Source organism: Ornithodoros turicata, unplaced genomic scaffold (genome assembly GCF_037126465.1).
Source record: "Ornithodoros turicata isolate Travis unplaced genomic scaffold, ASM3712646v1 Chromosome16, whole genome shotgun sequence".
Lineage (NCBI taxonomy): Eukaryota > Metazoa > Arthropoda > Arachnida > Ixodida > Argasidae > Ornithodoros > Ornithodoros turicata.
Window position 1 is genome coordinate 2,172,367 of NW_026999320.1, and position 21,560 is coordinate 2,193,926.

Consider the following 21,560-nt stretch of genomic DNA (forward strand, 5'->3'; position numbering starts at 1 on the left):
TAATGTCGGATGTATTGGTTATTTCGCGGTAAATTACACAATCATCAGCATATAAACGACATTACTGAAGAGAGTGCTATATATAGAAGTGCTATATAAGAAGATCGTTAATATAGATTACGAAAAGTAAAGGCCCAAGAACAGATCCCTGTGGAACACCCGACAAGGCAGACGCCGTGCGTGACCCGACGCTGTTTGCGATGACACACTCAGAACGATTCAATCCAAGCGAAAACTTTTGTATCAATATGGAACATGTTTAGTTTGTGTACTAAAAGGGTGTGATCGACCTTATCAAATGCTTTAGATAAGTCGATAAATGTGCAGTCAGTTTCGGTTCCGCGATCAAGAGGCACGTGAAGGTAAGTTACAAAGGAGACAAGTTGATTTCCGCACAAAAACTGCTTTCTGAACCCATGTTGATTGTTAAAGGACGAATGAAATCCAAGATGTTGGACAACATGTGAATAAATTATATGTTCCATTATTCTACATAAAATCCTACATAAAAAGAAGTGGGACTGTAGTTACGAGGACTATGGTTGTCGCCTGACTTAAATAATGGAACGATCTTCCCAACTTTTCAGTCCTCAGGAATGTACCCAGTGTCAAATGACTGCATAAAGGTACGGCAAAGAAATAACGAAGAGTACGTAACTATACTTTTGAGAAATTTGGAGTTGATGTCATGCCCAGCACTGGATGAAAGATTGAAAGATGAAAGAAAGATTGTCGATGATCTTTTTGACGCCGAAAGGGTCAATGGTGATGGGATCCATCACATAATAATCCTAGGGTATTAGTTCGGGCAATGCACTGGATGAAGTGGGGGAAATGATTTTAACAAATACAGCATTTATAACATCGGCACACTCAGCTACTGGAATAACATCACCATTCGCAGTACATAACGAAATTGCAGTGTCGTCCTTGGGCTTGACAGTATTCCAAAACTGTTTTGGATTTCTTTTTAGTATGTCATTAATGGCAGAAGGGCAAGGGTGCAGGCCAGCTGGTACATGGCGAAAAAAGGAACCCGAGAAAGAGAACAGAGGAGGGAGGACACGACAAGTTCTCGAACACAGCAAACCCTTTAATGGCATTCTGTCATTAAAGGGTTTGCTGTGTTCGTGAACGTGTCGTCCCTCCTCTGTCTCTTTCTCGGGTTCCATTTTTTCGCGTTAGAATGTCAGGTAGGGTGTTATTATAAACGGTATTCTTTGCATTACTCAAGGCTGATTTGTACACTTCTGACGCACTACGAAAAGGCCTCAAATCCTGATGGGCTGGGCGATAACTTTGTCGCTCTGAATAACCGTTTTTAACGATTACGTAATCTTTTAAGTGCATTGTGCCCGGCATGGTGCATGGTGATTGTGAGCGAACAGAAACAACAGTTTCTCAATAACATGTGTTACTTTACGCTTGTAAACGTTCCAATTACTCTGAAGTGGTCGCGAGGAGAAGTCGCCATATTCAATAGAATAATAGATATATTCGCCGACTTTTGCGAAAAAAGAAAGTCAATCGCGGATTTAATAAAATTTACGCACATACGCTGTATATATGACAATAAGCACGCATCGTATTTTTAACATATTTATTATTTTGGTACCTAGAACGAGTTAACCCATAAGGAGATTACGGCCTTGCACAATGCTGAGAACGAAGTTTTTGCGAGTTAGGGAATAAATGAAGTTTAAGCCACATGTCCGAAATTTATATTAAATGATTGACATGTATTTATACTGCAAGAAACAGGCGTGGTAGTTTACGTAGATGGGTAGAAATCCAGCGAACCGGTAGAATGTAGGAAGGGAGTTGCCTCAGGACAGAAGCCGCCGATATTTCGAACAGAGACTGTTCTTCTTCTGGGCGAGAAGAAGAAGAAGAGAAGAAGAAGTCTGGGCCCAGAAGAATTACAGTCTCTGTTCGAAATATCGGCGGCTTCTGTCCTGAGGCAACTCCCTTCCTAGGCGTGGTAGTTTGTTCTTAATTCCCTTTACCATTAGAGCGCGTCACAGTTGACCCGCATAATAGGTTCCGTCGTCACACCGACCTTGGCATCACAAGTAACAAAAACAAAGGACGGTTAAGCCACAAGTCCGAAATTTATGTTAAATGATTGACAATCATGTACATTACAACAAATGCGCGCGGCACTGTGCAAAACGGGGATTCCTGTAACGGTGAAGTAAGTCGGAGTGCAATGGAAAGTCATCTGCTATTCACATATTAAGTGCACAGGCGATCGCAGAGCATTACCGCAACTAACTCAAACCGAACAGCATGCAGTATGACGTGGAGCCAGTACGGCATTATGAAGCCAAAACTCTGGCGCTCTCGCCCTGCAGTTACCCTCATAACTCCCTATACAAAAAATCAAATAAAAAGTAAATAAATAAAATAATACAGAAACTAAGTACGCCGCGGATCGAACCACGGCCCTCCAAAGCTATAGGCGACCTGCACCACTACGTCATTGATTACGTTTCGGCGCCGCGCAAAGCATGCTGGTGGGCACCTATCAACTTTATTAGCCTTTTCGGCCTATCGGCAGTCGCATTTTTCTCGCTTCTTGCCCACCACAGCAAAATATAACCTCGAACCAGTCTCGTGACGTCACATGTTTGTAAACAGAGGGTCGTCTATAACCAACACACCCACTAGTGGGCCAACACCGCTCGTTACTATCACCTTCAGGAATGAAGATACACACGCTTCGCAGGCCACACTGAGCTTGTCAACGCTTCTTTTGTCGTGGGAACAACACTGGAGCGGCCCACAGTTGCGCACAAAGTTGCGAAGCGTAAGAGAGAACTTCACCTGTCATGTCTGGCATGGACATTTTCTGTAGAACCAATTGTTTTGGTCAAGTACGAGAATAGCACACCAATGCATTCTGCCACGAAGCTAACACGACGAAAATAAGTCCTCCAGGAACAAAACTGTGACGTTTTTGCGCTTCCATTCCACTTGTACGCCATCGAAGGGCCTCTCACAACAACACCCATGTGTGGGCATTTGTTTCTAAAGCTCAGGGTGAACAGCTATTCTAACAAAACCAGATGGAATACATTGCTTCAATGGAGGGCATCGAGTACGCCGGTCAAGCTGTATCCCGCATTTCTAGGAATGCTTTGGGAAGTTATCATCAGTGTGTGCAGTATAATTACGCACTGTTGTGTTGTTAGGTATTCTTAAAACCGAAAGGCGATTGGCGATAAACAACAAGTCTACTGCTACAATTTTCTCAAATAGATTAACACAAACGAATTCATCGAATAGCGACATCTTAATAATGAATATGACAAGAGATAACACAAGATTCGTGTTCCGCCCGCGGGCGCATAATGCACCAATGCAGGAGGTTAAAAGCAATTGCTAAATCTAAATAAGCTGAGAAAAGTTCAACAGACGGGTAAAGGTAACTCCAGTAGTACACACCGCTGCAACGCGAAGAAGCCACTTTCATGCCGCGTGCCCACATGCGGTAGAGATGCGCACGACCGCCTGCCGCAAGCGAACGCGTATGCATGCCGCCCCAGCTATACTGCCTCCGCCCGCGACTCTTCACAGAGAAAGCATGACAAGATGGCGAACGACAGTGAAGTCGAGCTACTGAGTCTAGTGGACGTTTCCTTTCTTACATCTGAGCTTTTGCGAAATCAACATCGCAGACGCTAGAAACGCAGGCTTTGTGTTCACTCGTTGTGGCGATAGCGCATTCTTTTCTTGTTAACAATGTTTAGCTTTCAACTTTCTGAAATGATGACAGTCAATATTTACACTTTACTTACCTGCACTCCCAAATTGTATTCCAGTGTCGCCCCAAAAAGTAATTTTAACGTAACGCTCTCTAATGTAGGCAGCAATGGCATTTTAGTTCCGTCATAAATTCGCCGGCTGAAAAACGTGAGCGTCACTGCGACATCCCTTCCAGTCAAGGACGCCGTCAATGCATAGGTCGGCATTTTTCGAAATATTAATTCAACATCACATCATGTCCGGTCTTGCCCACAACCCATAACATCACATCACCATCACAGCCCATCACATCATAACCCATCATTCAACATCAACATCACCGCTCATCACATCATTACCCATCATTCAACATCAACATCACCGCTCATCACATCATTACCCATCATTCAACATCAACATCACAGCTCATCAGATCATTACCCATCATTCAAGATCAACATCACAACTCATCACATCGTTACCCATCATTCAACATCACAGCCCATCACGTCATTACTCATCATTTGACATCACAGCCCATAACATCATTACTCATCATTTTACACCACAGCCCATCATATCATAGGTCAGAATTCAACTTCAGAACTCATTCTGACTTCTGAGTTCAGCTTCATCGTGTATGATGGACTTTGAATCTGAACTCTAGGGACCGGTTATGAGACTGAGGGCCTTGTATGCTGCGCATGCTTGCGTTTCGGGGCGACGACTTGGCTTCGGCGAATGTCCGTCCCGGCGGCTCAAGGGCAGATGTCATATTTTGGATAGCGGCCGTTTACAGTGACGTTCGTAAATTAAACAGGTGTTGTGTTGTTTGTGGTGTCGCGGGCGGGGCTTGGCGGGGCGCCCGCCCACTGCACGGAGCGAGCCTTCGCGGGGCGGGGTGGCGATGATAGGGCTGTACTGAAAGCGTGAATGCAAATACCAGGTGCGTAGGGTGAGGATTGGCGAGCGGCGTGGCGGTGGTATGCCAGGTCTTGGCCCAGGCCTCCGGTGGCTTTATGGTATCAACTTTCTTGGCGCTGCGCTGCTGCTCATAGAGCTGGGGCATTTCCGCTGGGCTGGGGCACAGAGCATAGAGCATTTCCGTCTTCTGATACGTACGTGGAAGCTGGTGGTTGTGCGTGGGAGGAGGAGGGGGAGGGGATGAAACTGCTCGTCGGTACTCGGTGGTCCCCTGTTTTTCTGCGTGCGTTGAGATCTCTCGTTATAATCACAGGGTGTAATAATCAGGTGGTTATACAGGATGTTTATTTTTAGCCTATACAGAATTTTTATTAAAAAACTGTGAGAGCAGCAAAGATGTCGTTTTTCCAGTGGAGTTCTACAGCCAGGCGGACATCCTCTGGACGAAAGTGTGCAACTGCAAGTGACTAGTTACCTAAAATTCATTTATTAACCTTTTAATTAGGGGATTTTTGGCAAAAGCGAGATGGCAGATTGAAGGAGTATCCTAGTCGCAAGCCATTTCACGTTTAACAAATCCTGAAACACGCACGTGCGCTAAAATATTCATTTCCGAATTTTAGTATGCAAATGAACCGAAACCACGGCGACCGGGAACGCGTGGAGTACAGTGCTCACCTCACGTCAGTCGTCAGAGGGCAACGTGATTTGGAGCGGTAGAGATGATTGGAATAGGTGTCGCTCAGCATGCCAGATAAACCGCTTTCCCGTTTTGGTTTGGCTTGATATCGCCTATACGACGTGGGCCGGACAACATCAAGTTTGTCACGCTCTATGTCAAACCTGGAAGAAACCCGCGCACCCATACGCAATTCCTTTGGGACCGTCGTAGTAATCAGTGATCCTAACCCAGAACCGGAATCAAGAACTCGACGGCGCTCGAAAGGTCAGGCCGGGGCCGGACAACGGTTTCGGCAGTTCGAACTGTCTATATACCCATTCCATTGCCACGATTAAGTGTATAAATGTCCAGGCGTGAGAGCACACTGTACGTGAGGCTGAATCATTCTACAGGTATTTCCTTTTATGTGACTCGTCTCTCTTGCAGTGTCTTCATTGAAGTGCCGAATACAGTTCACCGACCATATACGTGCGGACCATCACGGTCGTCACTTTGTTTCCTATTTTGTAATAAATCTGTTACGCTGTTACTGACAGAAGGCAATGCTGAACGTCGTACTCAGAAACAACACACAAGTTCGGATAACAAAAACACAAAAACAAAACTGTGTGCAATGAAAAATCGGGGCTGCGTCCCGAAGCTGTTTAGCATAATATATTGGGTTACCGGCTGTACCGATGCAGTGTACGCGTGATTATAAACCAAAATTATGCATCTCAGTTTCATGCCACATTGCCCTGGACAGTTGTTTTTATTTATGCTTGCATTCTGCTTTTGCAAAAAGTAATATAAAACTGTCATGCTATTTGGAAGCGTAATTTTTGGGCAGTGTGAACGAAAAATCATAACGCGGAAGTGCATTATTCTTCCGTTGCCCAAAACAACGTCGGGCAATCGATGCTGTCATTTTGTTCACGTGACAGTGACTTACCCAGAGTTCATACTGCACGATACCCGTCCCATAATACCCGCGCCGCTTCTTTATGCTCTGGAGCCAACCCCCACAACGCACCTGCTCTGAAGCGATGCAAATCAAACAGCGCGAGAGCGCCAGGGCTAACCCGCCACAGAGTCCCCAACTCCAAATACAATGCTGAACGGCAAGCCCTTCCCCTCCCACCCCCTGATATATCCGACATAACAGCCCACCGAGCCATCCCCACAACACCACACCTGCGAGGCGACGCAAAACTTATAGCGCGAGCGCGCCAAGGTCAGCCCACCTCCCCTGCTCCTTGTCATTCATCCAAGTGCAGCTCCGCCCAAACTACCGAGATCCCGACTCCAAAGCCTTAACACAACGCTGAACTGCAAACACCCCTCCCCCTCCCACCCTCCAGAAGCAAGGTCACGCATACAATTGGAGCCTTCCCGCCACTACCGGTAAGCTCATATTATCACAGTACACGAGAACAGGTCCACTGAAAATGGGGCACCATATTCCTGTCTAGTCAACGCATACTTCTATAGACAGTTGTATGCACGCCCCCCTCCCCACCCACGACTAATGTCAACCCCACACCCTAAAACGCCCATTTCAACTTGAAACCCATCGCAGGGTCTTCAAATTCAACATTTCATCTTCACACATAAGTCAACATCAAACCCAGCATGAAATCGTTGCCCGTCACTCAACATTAATGCCACCATCACATCATTGCTCATAATTCAACATAAAATTCAAATTCACATCACATCATTACCCATTATTCAACATGAAAGTCAACATCCCATCACATCACATCATTGCCGATCATTGAACATCAAACTCAACATCACATGACATCATTGAATCATTCAACATCAAACTCAACATCACATCACATAATTCCCATCATTCAAAATCAAACTCAACATAACATCACATCATTGCCCATCATTCAACATCACTCAACATCACATAACATCGGTGATGGCCATCATGATTGAATTCGCCGACCTATGCGTCAATGCTCTCACTGCGGGAGGTTGGAAGAAAACAAAAACGCGCAACTTCCGTTTACTTCCTGCTAGGCCGAGCATGTGCGGATGTCGCTAAAAATCGTGCACCGCGCGATCGCCAAAAAGCAGAAAGCGGAGGTGGCTTGTCCAGCACAGCGGCAAGAGTTTACCGCTCCGCGTTCGCGTTTCCGCGCAGATCTCCGCATGTGGGTACGCGGCCTGACTGTTTTCGAAATTTGGCACCTGGGCCAAGTTTCGCGCACAACGGAAACGCAGACGACTGAGTGACCCGGGCACTCCTTCTAAATGTTAAATCTAGAGGTACCCAACAGCGCATATCCACGGGAATATTACAGTGCATCATATATTCTCAGAGACATTAGAGAGTTTTAGCAAAGTGCGTCCTCTCACACGATAGATTACCGTCGGGGCAGCCACGCAACTGCGCATGCTCAGATGACGTCACCCTCACCGTATCTCTCCGGCCGTCGCCGGAGCTCCGCTCGCTAGCCGCAATTACCGGTGACATTTACGGTAGCGATTTTCCGCATGGCTGTGTCGTCTGCTACGGTGGCACCTGCTAGAAAGCGATTTACAATCGCCGACGATCTACATCTACTCCGCGAGGTGCTCGCGGAGAATCCCTATGAGTCTCCGACGAAATGGATTTCCATTACGGAAGTGGTGATGATGATGATGATGATGATTGGAGTTTAATGGCGCATTGACAACAAAGGTCATAATGCGCCACAAACTGAAGTGGTAAACGTTGTTTCTGGCAAAACCTTCACAACGAGAGGCATAAAAAAAAGGACAGAGCTCCTGCTCTCGCAATTCAGAAAGCAGGACTGGATGAATCTTCGAAAGTAAGTATGTTTCATCTGTCAAGAGAAGTACATTACGTGATATAATTGACTAGAAGTACGCAAGCAGTGTAGATGCTACGCGCCGTCGTGCTTTGTTGGTTGCCGTTCATCAAATGCGATAAGTGAAAATTACTACGTAAGATCAGACAATCGAGAGTTTAACATTACCGACTTGGTAGCCAGCGATGTGGCCATCGATGGCCGCGTCTACATACGTCCTGCGGCCTAAACATGCCGGTTGTATGCAAGACGCAATACTAGTTCTACCATTAGTGCAACAATACTACGAGCAAACGCGAACCTAAAGATATTCAGGGCCGAGGGAAATGGAAAGAGAAATAAGTGTGAGTGAATAGAATCGATATAAATACAGCGCTATACAGAGCTGCACTCGACACAGTGTTGGCCCTTTTCTGTGAAATGCCTGTGACTTCCACACATACACACACAAAAACAGACACGAAATACTTGCATAAAAGTAACATCGATAATCTTTCATTTTGGAAAGGTCTGGCACAGAGAAGGAGTACAAAGAAAAAGAGGTGCTCCTCAATGATCTCTTGGCTCTCGAAAAAGATTTTGCACAGAGGAGAGGCAAAACAGCAACAAGCAAGAAAACGCAGGTAGCACGCACAAGGGATGAAGCCCTTTCTTCTATGGCTGCTGTAAATGGTAAGCCGTCAGTGCATACAAAGTTATAACCAACGTGTTGCTAATATCTTACCGGCTGACATTAATTTGTAATTTAACATTATGTGTTAGATTGTAATTACAAGTTGACTGTGCATATATAATTATTTCACAAAAAAAAAAGAGCGAGGTGTAATAACGGCTGTAATATTGTGTGCATCAATGATTGTTGTGTCTTCACCAGCAGTCGACGAAGTTGTACAGGAGTACACCACAGCTGCAGCACTCCAGCAGCACATATGTGAAGGGGAGATGCAGCCAGAGACTTCATCACCCTTGGCTCTCCAGAGTGAAGCACATGGAGGGGAAGAGGTCGCTGCTCCGGGTTGTTCAACAGCAGCAGCCACGACACCACCTGGCAACAACGCAGCAAGGACCAGTCAAAGAACGCGGTGCAGTGGTACGTACACAATAATACATCCAGACGTCATTATTAATGCTTCCGAATGAATGAGATTACTGTCACTCAAGCCTGGTGTCACAGTAAAGCAAGGCTGTACACTACTACGTAGACACATTGTAGATATCGTAACTTGTGCAGTACTCTTAAAAGTTACAAATATAGATACACTGTAAAAAAAAACACATTGATACAGCTAAAATAACTACCAAGAAGTACTCAATACTTTTGTAGATGGGTAGAAATCCAGCGAACCGGTAGAGATGTAGGAAGGGAGTTGCCTCAGGACAGAAGCCGCCGATATTTCGAACAGAGTCTGTTCTTCTTCTGGGCACCGTCCTCACCATTGGCATGATATTTAAAGGGTTAGGTGTGACGAGTCTAAAGGTTCATGCGAATTGTGGGTCAACAGCCCGTAGGGAAGAAAGGGTCCGTACAGGCTTCTACGGCCGGAGTGAATTGCTGCTTTGTTAGAGTGTGGAGGGGATTATGTGAACGTAGTGATCTAGGCTCCAGACCGGTTACAGCAAAATGGGAGGTTCACGAACACGTGGACGAAACGGGACAACAGGAAAGAATTGGCAAGCATAGCGAAAGATAATGAGGTTAGTGGTTACGTGGAGAAAATTTCAGAACGAGCAAAGTTTCTTTTTTTTTCTTGTAATACAAAGTTGTGGCATGCAATAAAGAAAGCAGAAAGCAGTGGCCATGCAGAACATAACATAATGGAGATAGAAGGGAAAAGCATATTTTATTTGTGAAGTGTTTCTAGGGTGCCTTGTGATTTGTTGATACCGGACGGGTGACGAGCGTTGAACTTGTATATGAGATAAGACTCCCTATCACGTCTGTCACGTGTGGATCTAAACCCGGTGTCTAGAATATATAGTTTAATGTTGTCAAAATTGTGACCAGGAACGCTAAAGTGCTCGGCGACTGCTTTGGGGAGTTTGTTGGACGTGTCGGTTCTGTGTGCGGTAAGGCAGTTGTTCATTAGTTGGCCGGTTTCACCATTGCATTGCATAGAGCAATCGCCGCATTCAATGCAGTATATGACATTGGAGCTTGTGCATGTGAATGCGTGGTTAACGGGGTGGGTGTAATTGCTCGCAGTTCTTTTGATGGAGTTAGCGTGTTGAATGCGCTTGCATGTTTTGCAGCGCGGGAGGTTGCACTCCAATGTCATATACTGGATTGAATGCGGCGACTGCTCTATGCAATACATTGGTGAAAGCGGCCAACAAATGAACAACCGCCTTACCGGACACAGAACCGACACGTCCAACAAACTCCCCAAAGCAGTCGCCGAACACTTTAACGTTCCTGGTCACAATTTTGACAACATTAAACTATATATTCTGGAAACCGGGTTTAGATCCACACGTGACAGACGTGACAGGGAGTCTTATCTCATATACAAGATCAACGCTCTTCACCCGTCCGGTATCAACAAATAACAAGGCACCTAGAAATTCTTCACAAATAAAATATGCTTTTCCCTTCGATCTCCATTGGCATCTGCTATGTTCTGCATGACCACTGCTTTCTGCTTTCTTTATTGCATGCCACAACTTTGTACTACAAGAAAAAAAAACTTTGCTCGTTCTGGAATTTTCCCCACGTAACCACTAACCTCCTTATCTTTCGCTATGCTTGCCAATTCTTGCCTGTTGTCCAGTTTCGTCCACGTGTTCGTAAACCTCCCATTTTTCTGTAACCGGTCTGGAGCCTAGATCACTACGTTCACATAATCCCCTCCACACTCTAACAAAGCGGCCATTCACTCCGGCCGTAGAAGCCCGTAGGGACCCTTTCTTCCCTCCGGGCTGTTGACCCACAATTCGCATGAACCTTTAAACACGTCATACCTAACCCTTTAAGTACCATGCCAATGGTGAGGACGGCGGCTTCTGTCCTGAGGCAACTCCCTTCCTCAATACTTTTGTAGTTACTCTCACCCATCCTCTCCAAACGTTAGCTAAATGAAAAACACTTTATCGGGTCAACAGGTGTACCAAATAATGCATATCTTACTCGTGTATGAATAATTGAAAATTTTAAAATAACAAAATAATAATAAATAATTTAATTTTGAAATATTCCACTCACATCTGTCGAACAATGGCAATGTTTTTGTCAACAGAACTGTGACTTGATGCACAAATAAACACAATAATAATTGACAGAAAGTTTACACACCAGAAGAATCAGACCCTACTTGTGTGACGATATGTTGCACATGCCACACTGTACTAGGGATAATTAAGTCACGCACACAATTGTCACGGGTAAGCCTGTGTCACATGTACATGTCGATTATAAGTGATTGTAGAGTTACTTTTCTAAGGATACTGAAAAGATGGTACAGTTCCTGGAAAAACTAACGAGTTAGATACAAAGTAAGCGCATGAAAATGCATGTCGGATTTTCCTCAACACACGCAAAAATCTCTACATGCAGATACTCAAACTTTTACTCATTTACATAACTATACTGGAAATGGGATTGGTTTTTTGCAGCAGCTTCCAGAAGAGGCTCAGTCAGGGCCAGTAAAGAGGGCTCCCCTTCTGGAAGCCACTACGAAAAACCTCTCCCACTGGAAACCAATATACCTCAAGACTGTTATGCATGTTTTAATTGCAATCCTTATACTCAAATATTCTTCCCTGCAGTAAAAAGAAAAAAATTCCACTGAAGGAATACAGTTTTTAGAAAGAAACAACATGATGCAGAGAGCCCTGCGAGACAGAGAGCTTTCTTTACAGGAGCAACGTCTGCAGCTGGATAGGGAAATGTTCCAACATCAAAAAGAAATGGACGTGAGAAGGCTCGAAATGGAGGAAAGAGACCGAAATCCCCGGCGACAGGCGGAGTCAATGCAGGCTGTGCTACTGCAGACACGTGTGAATGACCTTCTGCATCGGAAGACACCATAGTTTAATGCAATTTTGTGTTTCGATTAAAGGGGCACTAAAATGCAACGACAACTTGTTCTCAAATGAAATGTGTTTGAATCAATACAATTCAAACAAAATTAGTACACACAGAGATACCATCCCAGTCGGACGTGTAACGGAATCAAAGTTTTGAATTATGATAACAAGTACGAAATTAACACAGCGTGGAACGTGATTTGCGGTGAACTTGCTTTTGCATTTTGGTGCCCCTTTAAAGTGTATTGTATTTTGTAGTCTCTAAGCACTTCTGCTCACATCATGCACACATGCATGACACGTGAAGCACTGCTTCAAAACAAGTACCGTTGAAATATTAAACTCCTTGTTATTTGAGAATCAGCAGATTGTGTTGTCGTGTCTCCTTCTGTCCGTGTTTTTGTTCTCCTGTAGAACTACGAACATATACCAGTTACCCCATCTCAACGCCTTGTAACAACATCTTACTTTTTTTAGTCCTGTGCTCCTCTGCTTTTTATTGTCACTTACATATCTGTTTTGACCAACATGATGGCAAGACAAGACTCACAGTACTTACACAAGGATGTTGCACATAAGCTATGCAGCCAATAAGACCAAAATGAAAGACGGTACACAAGTATAATTATTTTAAGCAACTTTACTTATACATAATCATTTGAGAAAAACACATAGCTTCACTCACAAAATAGATGACAGATAGTCCTCAAGAAATGGAGGCTGTACGTTAAAAAACTGAGACGTCTGACTTCCATACAGAGTAGTGTGACAGTTCGTGAGTACTACTGCAGCCCTGTACATCTCGCCTATATCCTGAAGGAGATATTTTTGATTCGTCTTAAAATCGAGGAAAGCAAACAATGAAACAACTTTTCGAAAGCCCCACTCCACGGCCTGGCGGACAGAGCTCACGGCTTCATTGAATGTCTGCTGTTGTTCATTGAGCCTGGCACCACAGTATGGGCGCATAAGGAGCGGCCGCAGGGGATAGGTAGGATCTCCATAGTGGACAAATTTCCGTGTTCCCATAAATTCCTCTAGCTGGGAGTTGGGGCCACTTTCACGGAGGATCCCTGTTATGGGGAACAAACATCAATATTGTGAGCGAACTCTCCTCAGTATACTTGTATCTTACACAGAAACATACGTACATCATGCCTGTTTCCTGGGTGAGGGCCATGGAAATGGCAGATAATGCCATTTGGGCACATTACCGCCTGATACTTCACACAGTGGTGTCGTTTATGGCCAGAGAAGTGCAGCCTCTGCTCTTCTGATGGCCGGCAGATTGGACGGGCTGTGCCATTAATGAAGCCCCAGCAGTGATGCAGTGGGCTCCCTTCACTTTAACTGCCTACGTAAAACAAGCAAGGCAGAACATGGCACTTTCCATAACAGTGGAACGAAAGGAATGCTGTGTCAATTTGGAGGTCCGAGACAGCGGGAAAATTTAACCTCCTGACCCCCTGTCTCGAGTCTCCACATTGTCATTATGAATCAGCTAGTCTGCGCTCTTTCACGGTTATCGGATACTGTTTGGTAATATTATACTTACCGTGGCGGGCTGTCCAAGGTACTGAGTTGTCAGCCACCGGTTAGACGCTAGATCACCCAGAAGATGATGGAAGTTTGTAGCAATGCTGTTCACTACCTCGGACGCAACAAGTGAGAGCGTAGATGAATGGCGCCCAAATAGCCTCTCCATGTCACAAAGTCTGACTGGGTAGGCCAGCCGCCTAAGAGCAATACAGAGTGCCTCATCGCCAGCTACGTTTGTCTGTTGCGCTGTCCGCAAGCTGATAGCCGAAGTGCTTTCCTCAGGCGAGGAATGTCATCGCGTGCGAATCTGAATTGCTGAACGACATCGTCGTCATTCATGTGGCTCAGGTCTACGCGACCAAATGCCGACCTAGGCTGTGCGTCAGCACGTGGTTCGAACGTCTCAAGCAATATTAAATTCTCTATTTCGTCCCACGTAAGGAATGATGCCGTGATGGGATCGCCCAAGATGCTCCAGCGTGCCATTGAAACTACAGAGAACGAGAAACAGGGCGTTCAAAAGCGAAAGAGCGACCGGACCCCGACTTTTTCCTTGTTCTTCTTGATATGGGTTTGAGAGTTTTTTTTTTCTCATATCTCAGTGGCCTACTATCGAGGAATGTACAAGGGGTCCCGGCAAAACGTATACAGAATTTTAAAAAATAGATAAATCACTTTTTCCGTGATAAAATCAATTGCAATATGGTATATGCTGAAGGGCACTCCTTAGGAGGGCACCAGCAAACTTCTAAGGCAATGTCTTCATCGACTTTTGACAATTAACTTTTTAATTAGAAAACCTACGACGCTGTCCCATGAGAACGTCTGGTCCCTCCGGTTCCCTGATACCAATGCCGTTTCGAGAACAAAAATCCATTCGATAGGTCGGCCACAAAAGAAATTTGGAAGGAAAACCATTATATTCTATATTTTGTTCATTGCGCATCTCAGAGACGCGTCTTCCCTTCACCCCCGGCGAGCGCGTCTCCGGTTCACTCCGGTTTGCTAAAAGTGTTCGCGCCGGCGTTGCCCCGGATACGATCTGTTCGCATTCACCCTATTTGTTGCCGATCGGGAGCTGCAAATCCCGCTTTGCTAAAACTGTCTATTAAGCGATGTACCTCCCATGTATTTACGGTCCGAAAAGCGGGATGTCTGGGGAACTAAAGGTATTTCATGTATAATGATATTTTCCGTTTGTATAAGCTTAGAATAGATGTCAGAACGTGTATCCTCGGGACTATTAGGATACCTTGGATAGAACAGCTGCTACACACTTTTCTATTGTTTTGGAGTCTTGTTTCACTCAACGGCCGCGAGCGGGCGCAAGGCGTCGCTGTCCACGAAATCTGGGAAATGACGAAAGAAGTCGGCCCAGGCTGAAAAATGTGAGAGGGTAAGCGCGCTCACAGCCCTTCCCCGTCGGTAAGCGCGCGGACAACTCTCCGCCCACGCGCCGAGCGGGAAAAAATACGCGCACGACTCAGGGCAGGGCCCAGGGGTCCAGGTCGTAGTTTCGCCACCCCGCTTCCTCGGCATGACACAGTACTACTATAATTGGCTCACAGATGAACAAGCATGGCCTGAACAGTGCTTCGAGGCATCAAGTTGCCGGGAAGAAGAAGCGAAACACAAACAAACGACATAGCAGCGACAGCGGAAGAAATTACTTGCTGCACGAACTTCAACTCACTAAATAGACTCCACAGAGTAATAGCGTGGATAAGGCGATTTTGTGAAAACTGTAAAGGGGCATCTATCGGTGGACCACCAACGAAGGAGGAGCAGAATTACTGGCTCCGTCATGTACAAGTCACAGGTTTCACTCAGGAATTTCCAACCCTGAGGGCCACGAAATTACTAAAAAAAAACTACACTTTATGGACAAGTACTGGAGAAGTGGAGAAGAGTATTTCTTGATGACAACGGCATAATGAGGATTGAAGGTCGGTTACAGATGGCATACCTTACGTTCGATGTTGTAGGAGTGGATTTTACAGGACCACTTTGCGTCACAGACACCCACAATCATCAACGCAACGTGAAAGTGTACATCGCCATATTTACTTATGCTGTCGTAAGGGCTGTCCACGTACAAGTTTCACGCGACATGTCGGTAGCAAGCTTCTTCCACGTACTACGGAGATCCTTCGCACGTCGAGGGATGCTTTGCGTGATATACAGCGACAACGCATCCGCCTTCAAAAGGTCCAACAAGGAACAAGGTGCATTATGGTGACGTATACGAGACGATGAAGTGCTGGACTGGCTTTGGACCAACAGCGTCAGCTGGAAGTTCATGCCTACAAATGCACCGTGGTTGGGAGTGTTTTATGAAAGACTTGTTAAGGTCTGTGAAACAGGCATTGAGAAACTCGCATATGGCAGAAACGCGAAACATTGCTCCAGGCAGCATGGCGAAGGTGGCAGAGGCATTATTTAATGGAGCTCCGCTCAGCAAACCAGTGCAAAGAAGGCAGGGGAAAAACGATGCCGCCAGGCGACGTCGTGATCTCAGACGATAGAAAGCAAGAGCTGTTCTCGCCTCTGGTCCGCACTCAATCCAGACACAAGGGATAAGATGGGACGGTACGCTCATATACTGTTTGAACGTCTACTGGGCATATGACTAGACGCGCTAGCAGGTCGCTGTACCCACTTGAGGTACAACAGCATAACGTTGCCGGTCCTCAGTCTGTTGCTAGCGCAACTGACATAGTATAATCATGATCAGTACTACACAACTGAGCATACGTCTCGCACATCACATCTTGACTATCATCCGTCGCGAGCGTTATTCTTTCGGGAAATAAATGTCGTCGTGACTAGTCACGTCGGTTCTCGACTTGGTATCAACACGTACCATTTTCTGCATTTTCAGTCAGTGTGTGGTGTACATGAGCAATATGGGGCCCATATTGCCGGGATTTTTCCTATAGTCGGGTTGCATATTCGACCCGTATCGCCAATCACCAGCGAATATGTGTCCAACCTTGTGTGCTGCTTGGGCGTTAATGTGTGCCTTCATTTTATGTTACACGTAAAGTTACATATCATAATTTTGAGCTGCCCATGGTACGTGCAGGAAGTTTCCATACGTCGCCTACACACAGTTTACAAGGTGGCTCTGAGGACTGTTAGGAAAGCACTGCAGAAAAATGCTCAAAGCATGTGCTGCGCACGCCATAAGGGAAAAATTTCCTTCTGAAGCATACAAAGGTTTTTGCCTTTTTGATGTGTGATTCAGTTAGTGCTGTCTGACAATATGTGTGTGCTCACTGAGGTGAAGCTTGCACTTTTCTTTCCGGTGCTTGTGTGCAGCATTGAATGCCTGCCAGCTTGACAGAGGAACACTGGATGGTGCGGTCGTGAACACTGCAAGATCACAACGGTATCCATTTTATGCATAATAGAGATCTTTCATATACCAGTCCGTATAAAAGGGATACTGTCGTGATCTTGCAGTGTCCACGACCGAACCATCCATCGTACCTCTGTCGAGATAGCAGTCATTCAACTCACTCACTCATCCGTTTACTACTGCTATCACACATATGGGTAAACAAACACGGGATGAAGGAGAATATCACCGTACTGCGTGCATATCAATTTGCAAGTGCTTTACCTTCCACCGATCAGTAACGCAATGTATGTATGTTTTTTATGCACGGGTGTTCGCTACAAGCACCTTCCACTGCATAAGCTCAAAGAGAGCATAGGCTACATCTTGCCTATGAGACATCACATGAGTTAGCGACTTTCATGAGTATAACAGTCTCTGGTGGGGCATGCCAATGTCTTCAACGGGGGCTCCTCTTGGGAGCCATCCCTATCATTGAATCCACAAGCACGTGCAGAAAAAATTACGCATTTTCTGTATACATCCATCTTTGGAACCCTTTATCAATTTCCCATTATAAACTTCCCATGCATTCCCTCATACCCACTCAAACTGCGAGTTCAGGGCGTTTGCAGACCGCTACTATTTCACTGTAGCTCACATCTTTGCAAGTTGTTGATGTTTCACTCAGGAGATGATCTACATCCACCGCCAAGAAAAGATAAAAATACTACTTCTCCACATGCAAAGCCGAAGATCTGTATTTCCCTCAGAATTGGAAGTATACCAGTGAAGCTGGTTACAAATATGCTGCACCCACGGGTTTATGTCAGCACATGCACGGGACTTTTTTTCTTAGCTTTTTCGTATCTCTTAAGCTTTTTCTTAACCCTGTGTTATAGGATCCTCTTGAGGGCTACATGGGCCATATGCATTTTCAAATATGGCAATTGCATATTGCAATTGGCTGTTATAAGTAACTACCAGCTAGTTCCTTTTACCTTTCACGTCATCGTTGCAGAACTATTGTAATAGAATATTCAAGAACGCAACGCTTCTGTGCCTTCTTTTGTATTATAATTTATTTTGTTATTACGAGGGGAGTTCAAGTCAAACCAGGACTATTCATCTTTCGCAAAAGTAAAATTATTTTTCAACGTAATCTCTAGCTGCACTAATGCACTTGTCCCAGCGTTTCACGAGAACTTGGATGCCAGCAGCGTAGAAATCCTTACCGGCGCGTAGTAGCCATGATCGGACCGCATTCGTGACCTCGTCGTCGCAGCTGAAGTGGCGGCCCCCAAGGAACGCCTTCAGTGGCCCGAAGAGATGGAAATCGCTGGGGGCGAGGTCTAGACTATAAGGGGGATGTAGCAGCAACTCCCAGCCAAGTTCCTGTAACGTGCGTGTCGTGCGGTATGCGGGCGTGGATTGTCCAGTAGTAAGAGGAGTCCTTTGGTGATGAAGCCCAGCAGTTTTTGCTTCAGCGGCTTATGCACATCCCTGACAACCTGGCAGTAATATGCACCATCGATGGTGCTACCACTGGGCACAAAATGAACATGAACAACGCCAGCCTTGTCCCACAAAACCGTCGCCAAAACCTTGCCCGCAGACAGGTGCTTCGGAACCTCTTGGGATGTGGCAAGCCCGGATGCTTCAACTGTTTTGATGGCCGTTTAGACTCAGGAGTGAAATGGTGCACCCACGTTTCATCGCATGTGATGATCCGATCAACGAACGGCTGTCCTTCAGCGTCGGAACGGTACCTTAGCTCTTGGAAGATTTCCTGTCTTCTCTGCCGGTCAAACACGGAGAGCTATCTCGGGACCGAACGGGCACTAACTTTTCAAAACTGAAGTTGTTCATGAATGATAGTGTTCAACGTTCCCACAGAAAGGTCCATCTTTCGAGCCAGTTCGAGACATGTTATCCGTCGGTCCTTGAGGATCAGGCGCTCCACAAGTTGGATGATCTCAGGAACTCGTAGACTGGGGTCTGAGCAGCCCCGTCCGGGATCGTCCTGCGCTGATGTACGGCCGTCTCGGAACCGTTTGCACAACTCAAACGCTTTGCTGCCGCTAAGTGTATCGTAGCCATGCTGTGCCTGAAGTCTCCTGTGAATTTCAGATAACTTTACGCATTCATTCACGAGAAACTTGGCAGCCATGGCAGCAAACAAATGGCGCGAGCCAGATGTACATTCAGGAGAGAGAAAGTCCCGGTTTGACTTGAACACCCCTTGTATTATTGAGTCGTCTCTAACGAGAATTAATTTAAATTATTGAATAAATTAATCAATTAATCATTAATTATTTATAATTTCTTGCTTAAATTCTAAAATGTAATTAACTAAAATTCCGAGCAGGCTCGTCTTCGATCCACCACGTTTGAAAATAAACTGATTTGTCATCGGGTCGAAGAAACGAATTCTTCCGGAACGTGCGATCCCTCACGCTCATGGATTTCAGTTATTGGAGATTTTGATTGAGTGGCCGTGAAGAGCCATCACGGCACTGCTGCATCAGGGAATTTCTTGGTTGTTATTGCGTAAAATATTTTGGAGATCGCGCGAAGGTTCTCGCTCGTACTCGCGCCTGAAACACGCGGTACGCATGAGGTGCAGCTGGTACCCCTCGCTTAGCCGGTACGGATGGGTGTCGAAACCTTTGTGCCGCTTCAATTTCGCTGTCATCGAGAACTATAACTTGTGCTTGAGGATCATGTGTACCGCTTGACCCAGACGCGCGTCTTCTTTCATGCGCTACATATCGGGTGCCGGATTGATAGTGACAGCCAGGCAATCTTTACGCTTCGTTTAGATGTCGCTATTAATGTAAAAGCCCTGAACAGTAATATCTTTTGCACAAATTGCTACACTACGCGAAGGTAGCAGGCGGGAAACGCGACGCCGTCTCTGGAAACGCCGCTGTCGTTATCAGCACGAGATAATCCACGCTCCTCGTTAGACATTGCTTCAAACACACGTGACTGTCGGATTTTGTGCTTACTGCCGAGGGAAATTCACTACTGGGTGATTATGGTCATCCTTGTTTTCGCTGTATATATTGGCGAGAGCTTTCCTGTAAGCGTAACGTCGTCGTTTCGCGGTGGAAGAAAACGGTTCGGTTCCGGTTCAGCTCCGGGGTAAAAAAATAATGCTTTTGAACGGGTTCGAACTGGTCCAGTTTCACATGGCGTTAGGAGATTTGGCTGCTGCAAAAAAAGAGCGTTTATTCTCTCAAGATGTGAAAGACTGGGAGAAGAAGGACTGGGTTATAGGGTCCCACCAAGTGACCCTGAGAAAGACAAAGAGCCTCTCTCACGCTCAGGCACATTGTTGTAGTGCGAGGTTCGTGCACACATAACTACTTTAGTTCACCTAAGTAACAGCACGTCGTCGAGTGTTTGCAGGGGAAGACGGGACCTTTAATACGAGAGAATTAATTTCAGTTTTACCGATGTGTTCTATGTATAGTGACATTTCGGCACTCGCGGCATGTGCCCTTAAGGTCCAAGTAATCCAGTTTTGCAACCGAGAATCGAAATTTTTTTGTCTATTTCCCTCAGGAGCAGGTTTCCCTATTCCCCTATTTCCCTCAGGTTTTCTTTCCTTTCTTTCTTTTTTTTTCATTTTCAGTTCCGGTTTTTGATTCGCTGCGAAACCATTACTGCGTATACAGATGTGGCGCTCTAAATAAAAAATATGGAACAGATTTAGCGTCCATTAACATTGCACTACGTATTAATGCCGAGGAATGCTACTGCTGTTCCATTTGCTCAGTACATCTTGACTTCGCTCTTATGCTAATAGATAATTGACACCTGAAAGTGTCACAATTTCTCAGTCGCAGGTCAATGGGAATTGGAAATCGGATGTCACCTGCATGCTGAGGCAAACTAGGCTGCTGTTGCAGAGGAAGTGGAGTGAGAGCTCGTTGGGAGCGGCGTACGCAGCCACTCGTGGAACGTCTGTGGCATTAGGTTTGGCCTCTCCGTTCCCAGACATCAATGCGAAGCGATTATTCTTCGGACGACTATGCCAGCAGTACTGTGATCAGCTCGGTAATAGTCCGTTTCAGTCCTCTACAGACTACAATCAACTGAATCCGCGCCTGTTGTGCGAAGTCGCTGTCCGGCAGCACCCACTTTTTTGGGAAGCATTCGGTTGCTGGAATTTCAAGGGAAACTGTTCAATCATGTGACACATGACGTGTCCTGTTATGGAGGCGGTGTCAAATAAGTCCCGTAACTGTACCTGGGGTTATATAAAATTATAACTTGACCTTGCTTTCTGTTGCCTTTGTCTTGATTGTGGGTCCAGCCGTGTCTCCACCGTGTTTCTGGCAAGTAGTGCTATAACAAATACGGATGAGGTGCAGGTTTCAGTAGAATTCCTGTTCAATAAACCAAACACACATCACGATTCGCAAGCAAAAAAAATACAATGTTATACTTTTGAGAGTAAAACTGCGTTCCCACGAATTTTATGCCTTTT

General features: G+C 45.6%; 1 protein-coding gene across 2 annotated transcripts in view; it reads left to right on the forward strand.

Moving 5' to 3' along the window:
- Positions 1-21,318, forward strand: part of LOC135372688 (uncharacterized) — a 200,673-nt gene extending 179,355 nt beyond the window's left edge. For both annotated transcript variants that reach the window (XM_064606182.1, XM_064606184.1), the window contains exon 6: positions 20,911-21,318. In XM_064606182.1, coding sequence (XP_064462252.1) covers positions 20,911-21,267 — 357 coding nt within the window. In that variant the 3' untranslated portion in view covers positions 21,268-21,318. The remainder of the gene's footprint in view (positions 1-20,910) is intronic.
- Positions 21,319-21,560: the final 242 nt, after the last annotated feature.